The sequence below is a fragment of the Sorex fumeus genome, unplaced genomic scaffold (assembly GCF_029834395.1).
Source record: "Sorex fumeus unplaced genomic scaffold, SorFum_2.1 ptg000035l, whole genome shotgun sequence".
Classification (NCBI taxonomy): domain Eukaryota; kingdom Metazoa; phylum Chordata; class Mammalia; order Eulipotyphla; family Soricidae; genus Sorex; species Sorex fumeus.
The window spans coordinates 31377816-31390317 of NW_026606092.1; the positions used below are offsets into that span (position 1 = coordinate 31377816).

Sequence of the window (12502 nt, forward strand, 5' to 3'; positions counted from 1 at the left end):
ACTGTCACTTGGCCCCTGATCAAGAAATTTTTATAAGTAGAACTTTCAATTTTATTTTTCCAGCTTAAATCACATAGTGAAAAAATGAGTGACTGAGCCCAGAGTGACAGTACAGCATTTAGGCCTTGTACATGGCCTACCACAACCGAGAGTAATTTCTGAGTGCAGAGCCAGGAGTAACCCCTGAGCATTGCCAGTATAACCCCAAAGCAAAAACAAAATAAGTGAGAAACTGCCTTTTGTTTAGGTAAAACTTGGGAAGAAACTATTTTTGGAATAGGATCATTTCCTTTAGCAATACTATTAAAAAAAAACAAAACCACCTCATCTCTATAGTAAACGCAAAACCCTAAAAGAACTAATCAACCAAAAATATTTTAGAATAATACATGTGTATATATAAGCCAGTGGTTTGCGTCTAAGACTAACCAAGAAGTAAAAATAAGCAAGTAGACGCAAGTGGAAATAGGTGTTTCCAAGGTAAGGTGTTTGGTAGTGAATAAAAGAAAATTGAACCCAGGTTGGCCGCATGCAAGGCTAACACCCTACCGGCTATACTCTCGCTCCAGCCCCTTGTAGTGAGTAAAATAATTTTATATTTGGTTTTCTGAGGTAGTTATGAACTACTGAATTCAAAAAGTGTGAAATATTTTTTAAATACAAGGTATGCTATATACTTATCTGTTGGTACAACAATCATCTAGCATGATAGAACTTTAACTGTTACTCCAAACAGAATGACTCTATACAAGAGAATAAGATAGACTTCTGCTTTGATAACTGCATGACTTCAGTATTTAAATACGTGTGAAATGGATTTCATGTTAAATAGAATCTAAAATACTTTGAAGATTTTATTAAAAGTCATTACGGCCAGTCTTGTAGAGTCTGTCTCCAAGAATGTTTGTGAAAAAATACTCCTAAGATTCGGTTCTGAAAATAAAATATCTTAAAGCAGCTAAGGCAAATGTTTAGGGACTACGCTCAATACTGAAGATTAACTGAAAGAGGTCTAAGTCAAATGACTCCTGGCAATGTGCTTCTGCTTATAGGTAATAAACTATGATCTAGGGAAAACACAACTGAAAAATGAATCACTCTTTTATAGGATGTTTTAAAGATAATGTTTTTTAATATTTCAAATATTAAAAAAAACTCATCAAAATTTATCACCTTAACAGTACTTTGCACATGTGGAATTTCACACCTAAATTTGGTGATACTATTTTGGTTTATTTATGGCTACTTACAGGAAGACTCAGTAATAATGTCCATTCATTGGAGTCTTTTTTCTTTGGTTGAGCCTATTGGGATCAGGCTGATGAATTATTTTATGCAAATGAAATGGTTAAAGCAAATTCATAGTAAAATGAACTATAAGGATTTTTCAATTAATGGAAATGAAACTTAAATAAACTTTCATATTTTCTCCATTGTGATTTTAGAAGCTAATATCCTGTCCAGAGGTTAAAAAGTTTGAATAGCTCACACAATCCTGTAAAAATTACAACTGGCTGCCCTTTAATAAATAAAGTCATCATAAAGAATTACATTTACAGAGTGAAAAGTGAATACATAGCATTTCAAATTCAATTTTGGAAGTACTAATAAGTACTGACTCATAACAATATACACTAGCTACTTTTTAAACTGTCCATCATTAGCACCAATATAGATTCAACAAAATTACCTTTATTCCCACATCTCAAAACAATTCTGCAAATTCTCAGTGAAGTTTAAGTATAGTCACAGACCTTAAATATTCACATTTTTTCCTATGTCATATTGAAAATAAGTTCACTACTTTTGTGAATAATCTTTACAAAATCTTATTAAAATTCCTGGTATTATCACCCCCAATTATACAGTAGCACAACCACCCCATGTCATTTCACATGATAGCTCTTTAGAGGTTTCACATCTAAATTACCAAGAACAAAACCCTTCCCTCCCTCATCTTGCACTCTTAATTCTATACTAGTCCTTGGATTATGTACCACTGTAAAGTATAACTGTATCAAAATTACCATGTTTATGGACACAATGTCATACAGAGTAACCAAGTTACATGTAATGACAAAGATTACTAAAGTTATGCAAGACAAGAACAAATATTAGGACATGCTAGCTAGGCGAAAGTCCCTAGAAAGAGACTCCTAGTATCCTAAATTCAAATAACATTGACAAAATAATGAACAATTGTCTTAAAATTTTTTTAAAGTTACCAGCAAATTAGGTAATTGCTAAATAAAAGTAGACCACAAGATTAAACTCTCTAATATTTACAACTGCAACATACTTGAGTAAAATTACAATTGTGCACATATCAGTGGCTTTGTAACAAAAATAATTCATATACAAAGATGAAAAATTAAGACAGAAGTTGAATTAAACCCATTGCAAAGATACTCAAGATTTACCACAGAATAAATTCAGATTAGCTGATAAACCAGAGCCATAGTACTGGTGTTTAAGACAAATTTTAAACAAGTAACATCTACTGTTTGTTCAGAAGTCTTATGACTGTGCAAACTTAACCTCAACAAAGAATATACTGAGATGTGCAAACAAATGTAAAACCTCCACTAGCTGGAAACTGACCTTTTTGTCCTCACAGAGCTTCCTGATAACAACCATAAGCTACAAACATAGATACTGCACAGTCAGTGATTTTTTTTTATTTATTGTTAGCATATTAAAAAAATCTGAGAGCAGTAGGTTTCATTTCATTTTTATAAGGAAGACTGCATTTACCTGAAAAAGAAATATGGCATCATACACAAACACGCTCCAGAGAGGAAAATGTTTAAGAATATGGTGTCATTCTGACTGCTAAGGGAAAAGCAATCCCTGCTTACTGTTAAATATGTAGTGTTAATGTTCTTTAAGAAAAATACTACTTTTCCACTATGTTAAGTTTTGGTGAATTAAGTTTTCAAATCACAGTAATCTACATAACCATTAACAGCTCTGTGTTTATAGTACTGCAACAAGCCAACAAACATTAAATGCACTTCACATCAAGAGTATGTAAACTTTATTTTTTCTTCTTCGAGCCTTCAGAAAATAAGGGGCTATTTCTATAGCCAATCTGGTCAGAACCTCTGAAGGCAAAAGTTCAGTGCCTCACAGTGTAAATGACCATCTCTAGCACTGTACACATCTGGTTGTGAAGTGTCCACTGTCAATGGCTTCCAGTAAGGCCTAGAGTTAAGGTTAACATGAAAAAGTGCCACCTTTGTTTTATATTAGTGATGGACTCTGACAAGATAAAATAAAGTTATTCTGTATATTGTTATACTTACAAGCAGCTCCAATCCTGAGTATTTATGGTAATATCTAAACATACAAAAATGTATGTACATTTTTCTCCACTTTCTTGTAAACAGTTGTCAGTATACTGTTTTATCCCTTTATCAGTGAAACATGCAAATCATACATACAAATATAAATACACAAAAGAAAACAATTTACACTCATTCAAAAGCCAAGCAACAACAAAAAAGAGCAACAGTATTCAAATTATAAATAACGAATGCTTGAGGCATCTTATATTCCTAGAAGCAGCCAGCCATTCACCCTAATGTTCTTAGCTGCAATTGTAGAAATACTGAGTTTTTGCACCTTCCATGCTTTTACAGTATTTATAACACTATCATATGTGGAGATAAAGATCTGTTTACTATAATCTCTTCTTTTCAGAATGAAGAATAAAGCAGCACTTACAAATATTGAAGCAGTGGCAGCAACACCAGGTGTTACCACTGCTAGATCAGAAGAAGTTTTCCATTCTAACAATTCTTAAATTAAAAAAGTAAAGGAAAAATTGACCTAAACAAATGATTACATGTTCATTCCTTGGGCACTTAACAGCGAGTCCAGCATGTCGAATGTGTCTTTGTAGTCCATATGCTGGCTGTTTGTACTGTACTCGTGATTGACATCAGGACCGTTGGTCTCCACTGGTTTCTTGTCCAGTTTCACGAGGGTGCTGAGATGTCCGTAGCCCACCTGGTATGTGACAGGGGGAGGAGGGGGTAAGGGATGGTTAAAAACAGAGTTGTGAGAGGATATATACTGCTTAACAGAGGAAGAACTAGATGAACTACCTGAACTTTTGGAACTTTTGCTCATTTTGGAGTGATGGTTGTGAGATGCATCATTGATATGCAGCCTCTTCCTCGAAGAGCTCGAACTAGAGGAAATGCCATCACTGCTCAGGCCAACAGGACTCCTCAGAACAGTGGGGGGTATTCCATCAGCACTGTGTTTACTACCACCACTGCTGCTGCCACTATGCATGTGGGAATGCTTGTGACTGCTGAGGTGATGGCGATTTGATAGATGCTCCTTGTGCTTCTCCTTATGGTCTCGGTTAATATGTGGGCTTGAATGCTTACTCTTCCCACTGCCTTCGTCAGAAGAGCTGTGCCTTTCTGAGGAAGAAACTTTTATTTTCATTTTCAGTTCTTCTTTACTGGCACTTTTATCAGTGGGTGGTATTGGTATCCGTAACTTCAGCGATCCACTCTTTTCCTTTTTATCTGCCATAAACTTGTCAGATTTTTCAGAACTTGAGATGGGAATTTTCATTTTAATGGGAGAAGTCACAGAACTGCTGCTGGCTGCCTGCGACTGTACGTGTTTGTGTTGCTGTTCTACCTGGGCAGCTATATAATGATCTCTGACATCCGGATCAAGGGTTTCTAGCTTACGCTTTTCTCTGTATTTGTCTAAAGACATTTTCTGAGGAATTACTCCAGGAGTGGCAGAAATTGGCCCGTGGTGTTTACTGCTCCCTGCTTTATGAGTATATTCCTGCTTAACAGATGAGTGATCAGGTATTTTGTCAGGTCTGTGATGCAATCCTGAATGCAGTGAAAGAGAAGGTCCCTGCTGGAAGTTGATGTTGTACTGGCTACCAGACAAAGATGTCTCCTGTTTCTGTGAATACATCTGTTCTGTCCTTGCTGATTCTTGATGCTGAGGCCATTCTTGATGTGATGACAAGCCATATGAGGTACTTGGCATTCCCGTGGCCAGCATTGATAGATTATCAGATGTATGGCTGTCCTGAACAGAAATGTTTCCTGAATTCAGAGATACTGGTGCAGGAAATGCTGATGTAGATGGTTTCTGAAAACTTGGGTTTGTAGGCACACCAGTAGCACTGTCTACTAAAATGGAATTCTGGACCAAAGATGAACCAAGAAGTGGCTTCTCTGATACTTGTCCATCTACTTTTGGTTTCTTAGAAGCCGCCTGATCTGCCTATTTAAATAAACACATACACACACAAAACAATGACAGCAAAGAAATTTAATACTTAAAATGACTTGCCTACAAGATATAGAAACAACATCAACTGGTATTCAAAGCTTCATGTTGGATATAATTATAAAGCTATAAAAGATTAAAAGCATCGATTTGAGTTAGCTATAGGTTATAGCCTAGCCAGCAAGAGAAAATTACTTGACTAGGCTTTAATTCCCCCATTTGTAAAATGAGTACTTTCATCATAATCACTGCCAGAATAAGAAATTTAAAAACAATTACAAAGTCCTTTGGACTTAGCAGTTACATTAGTATATGTAGTTTGGAACACTATATATGTAAGAATAATGGAAATAAAAATTTAATCACAGTATTTCAAATTGGTTAGCTCTGTAATTGTTACATATGGGAAATGATATTTTATTAAGCCCTGTCAATTTTCTTACCCTCCAGTTTCGAATCTTCTTCAACCTATTAGGCGTTTTCTCCAATATTTGTAGAAACTCATGTGTTAGCTCTAAAAATAAAATTTAAATTTAAAACTTAGAAGGTGCCGTTAGGATTTAATCTTTTTCTCAAGTGGGCAATTTATTAAAAAGCGACCTCAAGAACTCATTTCTTTCACTGTCATCCTCCTAATGCAGCACATACATAAGTAGAAGAGATTTGAACTGATATTTTTAAAAATAGACTCTTTAAAAAAAAACTAGTATCAGCGAGAAAAAAACATCCTGTCCAAATAGAAAGCTTTCATTAGGCAAACACCACAGAAATAAAAAATTAACTTTTCAAAGAAAAATCTGCCTTTTCAAGTAACTTAGCATAAAAGGCAGCTATATAAGATATTTTTCTTAAGATATAAGAGAAAAACATTAGCCTTATAATGCAGAGATCCTATAGATGCCATTTTAACCACGTGATCAGAGACATCATTCCAGAATGCACTAAGATATACAAATATTATGTGCCCCATGATAATATGTGCCCCATGATAATATGTGCCCCATGATAATATGTGCCCCAGGATAATATGTGGAGAGGTGTCAAAACTCATTTGCATGCTAATTTTGCCCCAATAGTCTAGCTTCAATACCAAGAAATGGTATCAAAAATAGCACACAAATTCCAGTTAAGAAGCCTTCTATGAACCAATTACGGGCCAGAGAAATAGCACAATAGCAAGGTGCTTGCCTTGCATGCAGCCAACATGGGTTTGATCCTTGGCAGAGGTGATCTCAGAGCACATAGACACGAGTGCCCCCAATAACTGTAGCACTGTCCTCCCATTGTTCAATGATTTGCTCGAGTGGGCACCAGTAATGTCTCCATTGTCAGACTTGTTACTGTTTTTGGCATATCGAATATACCACGGGGAGCTTGCCAGGCTCTGCTATGAGGGCAGGATATTCTTGGTAGCTTGCCAGGCTCTCCGAGAGGGACGGAGGAATCAAACCTGGGTTGGTTACGTGCAGAGCAGACGCCCTACCCGCTGTGCTATTAATCCAGCCCCAAATAACTAGTCATTCTTTTTTCAAAATGTCAAAGACTTGAGGGCCTGAGAGATATACAAGGGACAGGGGTAAGGAATGTCTTGCATACAGCCAACCCAGATTAAATCCTTGGCACAGAATTTGGATTCCCAAATCCTCTGCCAGGAGTGTTCCCTGACTGAAGAAGTTTAAGCTCTGAGAACTGCTTGGGTAAAGCCCAATCACCTGCTCAACTCCACAAATAACCTCCACACAAGGTATCATGTTCATTCAAGACTGAAGAACTGACACAAGTTAGAAAACAAGGCAAGTGGGAGCACAGAGATTCAGGAATAGAAAAATTGGGTAATTAAAATACTACTTTAGTTGACTTCAAATAGTATTGTACCAATATTAATCTACTGGCCTTGATACTTAATCATATATTCTAAGCAAGTCCATTATAAATACTGGACAAAAGCTATATAAGAAAATTGTACTTTTATATCTTAGGGTTAAAATTACTTCAACCTAGAAAACTTCAACATTAAAACTTTCTTGCAACCACAACTATTAGCACATTTGACCAAAACTACTTTGGTTTATTTTCTTAAGTTTCTTAAATATAAGATTTAAGATAATCCACTTTCCTAATGTGAAATAACTACTGGTACTCTAGATAAACAATTATCAAATGAGTAATAATACACTAAACATTAATGTCACCCCTATAATAATGGGGAGAACCTGTATGAATAAAGACTAAAGAAACTCACAATACTGAATTTCTCTCAAGAAAATGCAAACACCACCATTCTATAATCACAAGATGTGACAAAAAGTTCCTGCTAAAGTCTTAAGCTTTTTGATATTTGGATCCCCACTTTCTCACGTTAAAACAGAGAGAAGAATTCAACCTTCTCCCGCAATCTACTTTCATATTTAGATACTAGTAAATTTAGCCCACTTACTTTAGTACTGTTGGATCCACGATTAACAAGACATTGTTTCTACTCAATATTGTTAACAGTTTGGTTGTCAAATATTAAATGCACATAAAGTTTCTGGTCTAAAACCTGCCACACAGCAGGCATAAAATATGAAATTTTTCTTAAGATCCCCACTTTACTGGAACTAGGGAGACAGCACAGTTGGTGCTTGCCTTACACATTACAGATCTAGGTTCTATTCCCAGCACCGGATGTGGTCCCCTTGCCCTGCCAGAGTGATCCCTGAGTCCAGGGTCAGGAGTAAACCCCGAGTTCTGTTGGGTGTGACCCCAAAACAAAAGATTCCTACTTTATTACATTTTATAGTGGCGGAACAAAAAAAAGAGGTCAAACAATTAAGCTGCATACATTAAAAACAGCATTTTGGGCCTGGACAGTTAACAGAGGTGCTTTCTTGCCTTGCATACTGCCAACCCTGGTTATATACCTGAAACCCAAGCTCTACCATGAGTGATCCTTGAGGAAAGAGCCAGGAGTAAGGCCTGAGCACTGTCAGTGTGGTGCACTACCTGCTTCTCCTTCGAACTGCATTACAATATTTAAAATACAGTTAGAATAAAGGCTCTTTTCCCTCAAAAGTAATAAACAGAAAAAAATTAGCATAAAGTCACGAGAGTTTGCTATTATTAAAAAAAAAACAATCAAGAAGCTTTTGGGTAGTAACATACTCAACAAGGCTTACTGACGCAAAAAACTAAAAACTATACAGCTAAAAACTACAAAAAACTAAAAACTATACAGCTTCAGCTAATTCCAAGGTAATGGTGTTTTGGGGTCAACATTAAAAAAATTATTTTAGTAAACACTACAGCTTCAGACCCTGTGCTAAAATTCAGATATATTTTAATATCTGCAACTTGCAATTTCAACTTTTATGGGTCAAAATAGAGCAAAGTCTGCTAAGCACTACGTAAGAGTTTTTGAAGACTCTCCCATTCAGTGGCTTTCCAAACTAATCATGAATTTAAAACTTTCTCAGAACCTAAGTAGAAGAAGCAAAAGATCCCTGTTGTGTCAATTAACAAAAACAAACAAACAAACAAAAAAACCCAAAAAACAAAACACCCAACAACCAACGAACCTATCATTTAAGAGCTGGAAAAAGAGATTTATGAGGGTTTTATTCTAGCACCATGTATATAAACTTTCAATTACATCTACTTTATTATTAAAAAATCAGATGGCATAAACCAAAATTCAAGTCATAAAAAAAAAAGACCTCACAACTTATCAAAAAATGTCATCTGAATTTAATAAATGCTCCTTTTCCTCCTGATATACTTTTAAAAGGTGGGGGGGAGGGGGGGTGGAAAGGACGGACCAGGATTGTGTGGCAAGTACATAGCATGATAAACACTTTGGGAAAATATTTTCAGGAAAGGAAAAAAAAAAAAAAACCAAGGGAGTTCTAACAAAGAAGCCTGTTTTAACACAGCAAACTATAGCCAGTGAGCCAAATATGGCCTGCATACTACTGTGATATCTTATTGGAAGAGAGCCATACCCATTCCTTAAAATGGCTTTCTAATGACAGTTGCAGAGTTTTAGTATTGGTCTTCCACAGAAAAGGCTGCAGACTTTTGAAATTATCTCAGATAATTAGAAAACCTATTCCAAAATCATTACTGAATAAATGTCCTCTGCATATCTTCTCTCAACAGCTTAAATTTAGTAAAGAAAGCCAGAAAGCTCACAAAAAAGCTTAAAACCCAACAAACCCAGTTTAGGGGCCTGTACAGTATAGCAAGTAGGGCGGATGCCTTGCACACAGCCGACTTGGCAGTACATATGGTCCCAAGCCCTGTCAGCCCAGGAGTGACCAACTGAAGGCCAGAAGTGGCCCTCAAACCCAACCCCCACCAAGAATCAAAGCAAACCCCACACACACATATACACACCATTTCAGGCTGTTACATGAGAATGTTACCCATTTCCTTTTTGAAATCTGCACTGTGTAGTTAAAAAATAATTGGGGGCAGGAAGCGGGGTGGGGAGGAGTTGAAGTCATATTCATATTACTTAGGGCTTACTCCTGGCAGTGATAAGGTAACTGACTATATGCAGTGAGAGGGATATAACCAAGAAAAGGCGCTTTCGATATGCCTTACTCTGTATTATTTCTCCTGCCCTGTTTACAGTGGAACCAGAGAACAAAAAAAATACCCTGATAATACATTTAGCACAATGCTTTACATTTTCTCCAATGAAACTTAATACTCATCTTAGATAAATTTTAAAATCAACAAAATTAGTAACTTTTAAATTTATATTCTTATATTATCAATCCATTGGATAATACAGTATTTCTTTCCTTGATAAGTATTGAAATACCTTATATATTTAATGGTCAACTGTTTCTCTTCTTTAGGCAACTGAATCCTCCTTATCCATACTACTCATTTCCATCATACTTATACTTTTCAAATTCAATCAACTTATTAAAGTGGAATTAGTGATGCTTTGAAAGTATTATCGTTTCAAGTTTCAGATACACTTTGTTCTTTAAGCCCTGGTTCTCCCTTGAATGCATAATCTTGCTTGCTTGTCTCTATGTATGTCTGTTCTGCTAGTGTTACCCACTTTGGAGAAGCTGGTGTTCTCTCTTGAACATGTCTTTCCTGTTTTCCTCCCCTCATGTCTTTCTAAACAAGTTTAAAAAAAAAAAACTATCTTGCACCAAAAAGTAGTTTAAAATATAAACTGACATTCTAAGTGGAATTAGCATAGAACTGCTAAGTGGGGGTTGAGGTGGGTGGAGCAAGGAAAAGTATGCTGTACTTGTTAGAATTTGTAACTGCTGATTTGGGCAATGAATAAGGAGTTTCACTATTTTTTAAACATATGGGACTAGATGGGAATTTTGACAATATAAGTAATGTGAAAAGATTTTCTCCACTTACCATCTAGTAATTCTAGAGTTACTGTAGGATCCACGTATTCCCACCAATGTTTTCCATCAGTTGACACAGGAATCTCCCAATTGGACCATTTGCAAGCCAAATGAATGCACACACATGCTATCACAGTTGGTTTGTACTGAAGACAGAAGGTTGTAAGATGCAGACTGTTGTGGAGCAGGTTTGAAAATGAAGAGTCACAGAAATTCAAGTATGTAAAACAAAGAAAAATATTTTCCAGTAAATAAGCACAAAATTACAAAGATATTTCTATGTCTAGAGTACAAAACCTTAGTTAATTATAGGCTAACAGTAGTTTAAAAAATAAAACATTTAAAACCCCACAATTATGAAGTTTGTACTAATATTTTATTAACACTACTATATTAGTAGTTCTAAATTTAATCTTATATCTAAATGTATTTTTTTCCTTCTTTATAAAAGGAGGGAGGATACAGTAAAATCTCCGAAAATTACCATATACAAGCACCACACTAAAGTTTTCTGGTGTTGTTTTTGCTTCTTTTATAATGCCATGGTAAAATAAGCAAAGATTACAAAACTGACCAAGTATATTATCACATTACAAACAGGGTTTCTAACATCTGGTGTGGCTTTAGTAAACACAATTCTCATAGTCAAAGAAACCTGAATAGTTATCTATGTAAACCTGTCTTCTTTACAGCAAAGCCACAGGGAAAACTTACCCTTTGCAGAAAGAATAGCTTTCAGCATTTCTGCAAATGTTGCTAAGTACTGCCAATGTACTAACAAAATACTATCTTTTCCTTTACTCCACTTAACAAAAGCTAATAATGTCATGGTTAGCCGTTCCTAACCAAAGTTTAAAATTAAAAGTTTCATTTGTTTAAAATTCCTTGAGCTAGATCAAGTTCCAGTAAGTTTGATAGTATTTGCCAATTTTTAATAGACTCAATGAATCATAATAAATTAAGGGCAACACAAAATTGGTTCAATCCCCCTTTCCCCAATAACCCATTAAAAAACAAATTAAAAACACTAATAGAAAATTAATCTATGACAAAATTACTTATTAGCTATTAAAGGTTTTTAAAAACGTCTTCCAATTCAATTTCAGAACTGAAGAAAACATTTACAGATCAACCAGAAATCAACACCCCTTTTTCTTTATATAAATTGAAAAGGAAGACCTTTAAAACAAAAAATTGTATTTATGCAAAACCAGGCACTAATAGGGCTGAGCTACTTATAGTTTACTACTAATGGGCATTATTGGAGAAAAAAAACCCGTTACATAAATTTTATTAAAAAACTATTATTTTAAAATTAAATCGGATAAATGTGAAATTGTAAAAAAATTGTCATTTAACTATAATTGTAAACTTGAAATAGCTTTATACTTACCAAGTTGCTCGAGTTTCTACGTTAAGTTTAGCTCTTTGTAATCTTTAGCTGCTATTCAGGCTACCAATTTTAGACTTATGCACTCACAAATCGAGAATATGTCATCAGAAAGCACCACTACACTTCACATTGTGCATTTAACCCCTCTGTGCCAAAAGTCCCTTGTACAATACACCGCAGAGCAGACAGGAAGGTACCACCACAGTAGATGGTCCAGTCTCCTGCTGCAACAAGGGTAAGAGACACATTGAGGGGGCCCTGCATTAAAGGAAGCTATAGTGTGCTACAACAGTGCAACAAAGAGGGTCAGGATAACAACCTGTTGGTAGCCATGAAATAGGATGTCTGTGCCAAATCCTTGCTTGCTGTAAGAAAAGAAAAAAAAAAGCAAAGACAATACTATCAGCTTTAACATGCTACCATCAACAAGCTCTCAACACAACAAAAAAAACTTAAATATTTGTAT

General features: G+C 35.5%; 1 protein-coding gene across 5 annotated transcripts in view; it reads right to left on the reverse strand.

The window, feature by feature from the left end:
- Nucleotides 1-1498: 1498 nt before the first annotated feature.
- Nucleotides 1499-12502, reverse strand: part of CCNT2 (cyclin T2) — a 40539-nt gene continuing 29535 nt past the window's right edge. For 3 of the 5 annotated variants that reach the window (XM_056117532.1, XM_056117535.1, XM_056117534.1), the window contains 4 exons: nt 12356-12401; nt 10654-10817; nt 5721-5791; nt 1499-5271 (listed from right to left, as the gene is read on the reverse strand). In XM_056117532.1, the coding sequence (XP_055973507.1) occupies nt 3844-5271; nt 5721-5791; nt 10654-10817; nt 12356-12401 (1709 nt within the window). In that variant the 3' untranslated portion in view covers nt 1499-3843. Of the gene's footprint in view, nt 5272-5720; nt 5792-10653; nt 10818-12036; nt 12402-12502 lie in introns of those variants that run through there. The other 2 variants (XM_056117533.1, XR_008792944.1) reach the window with 2 other exon arrangements.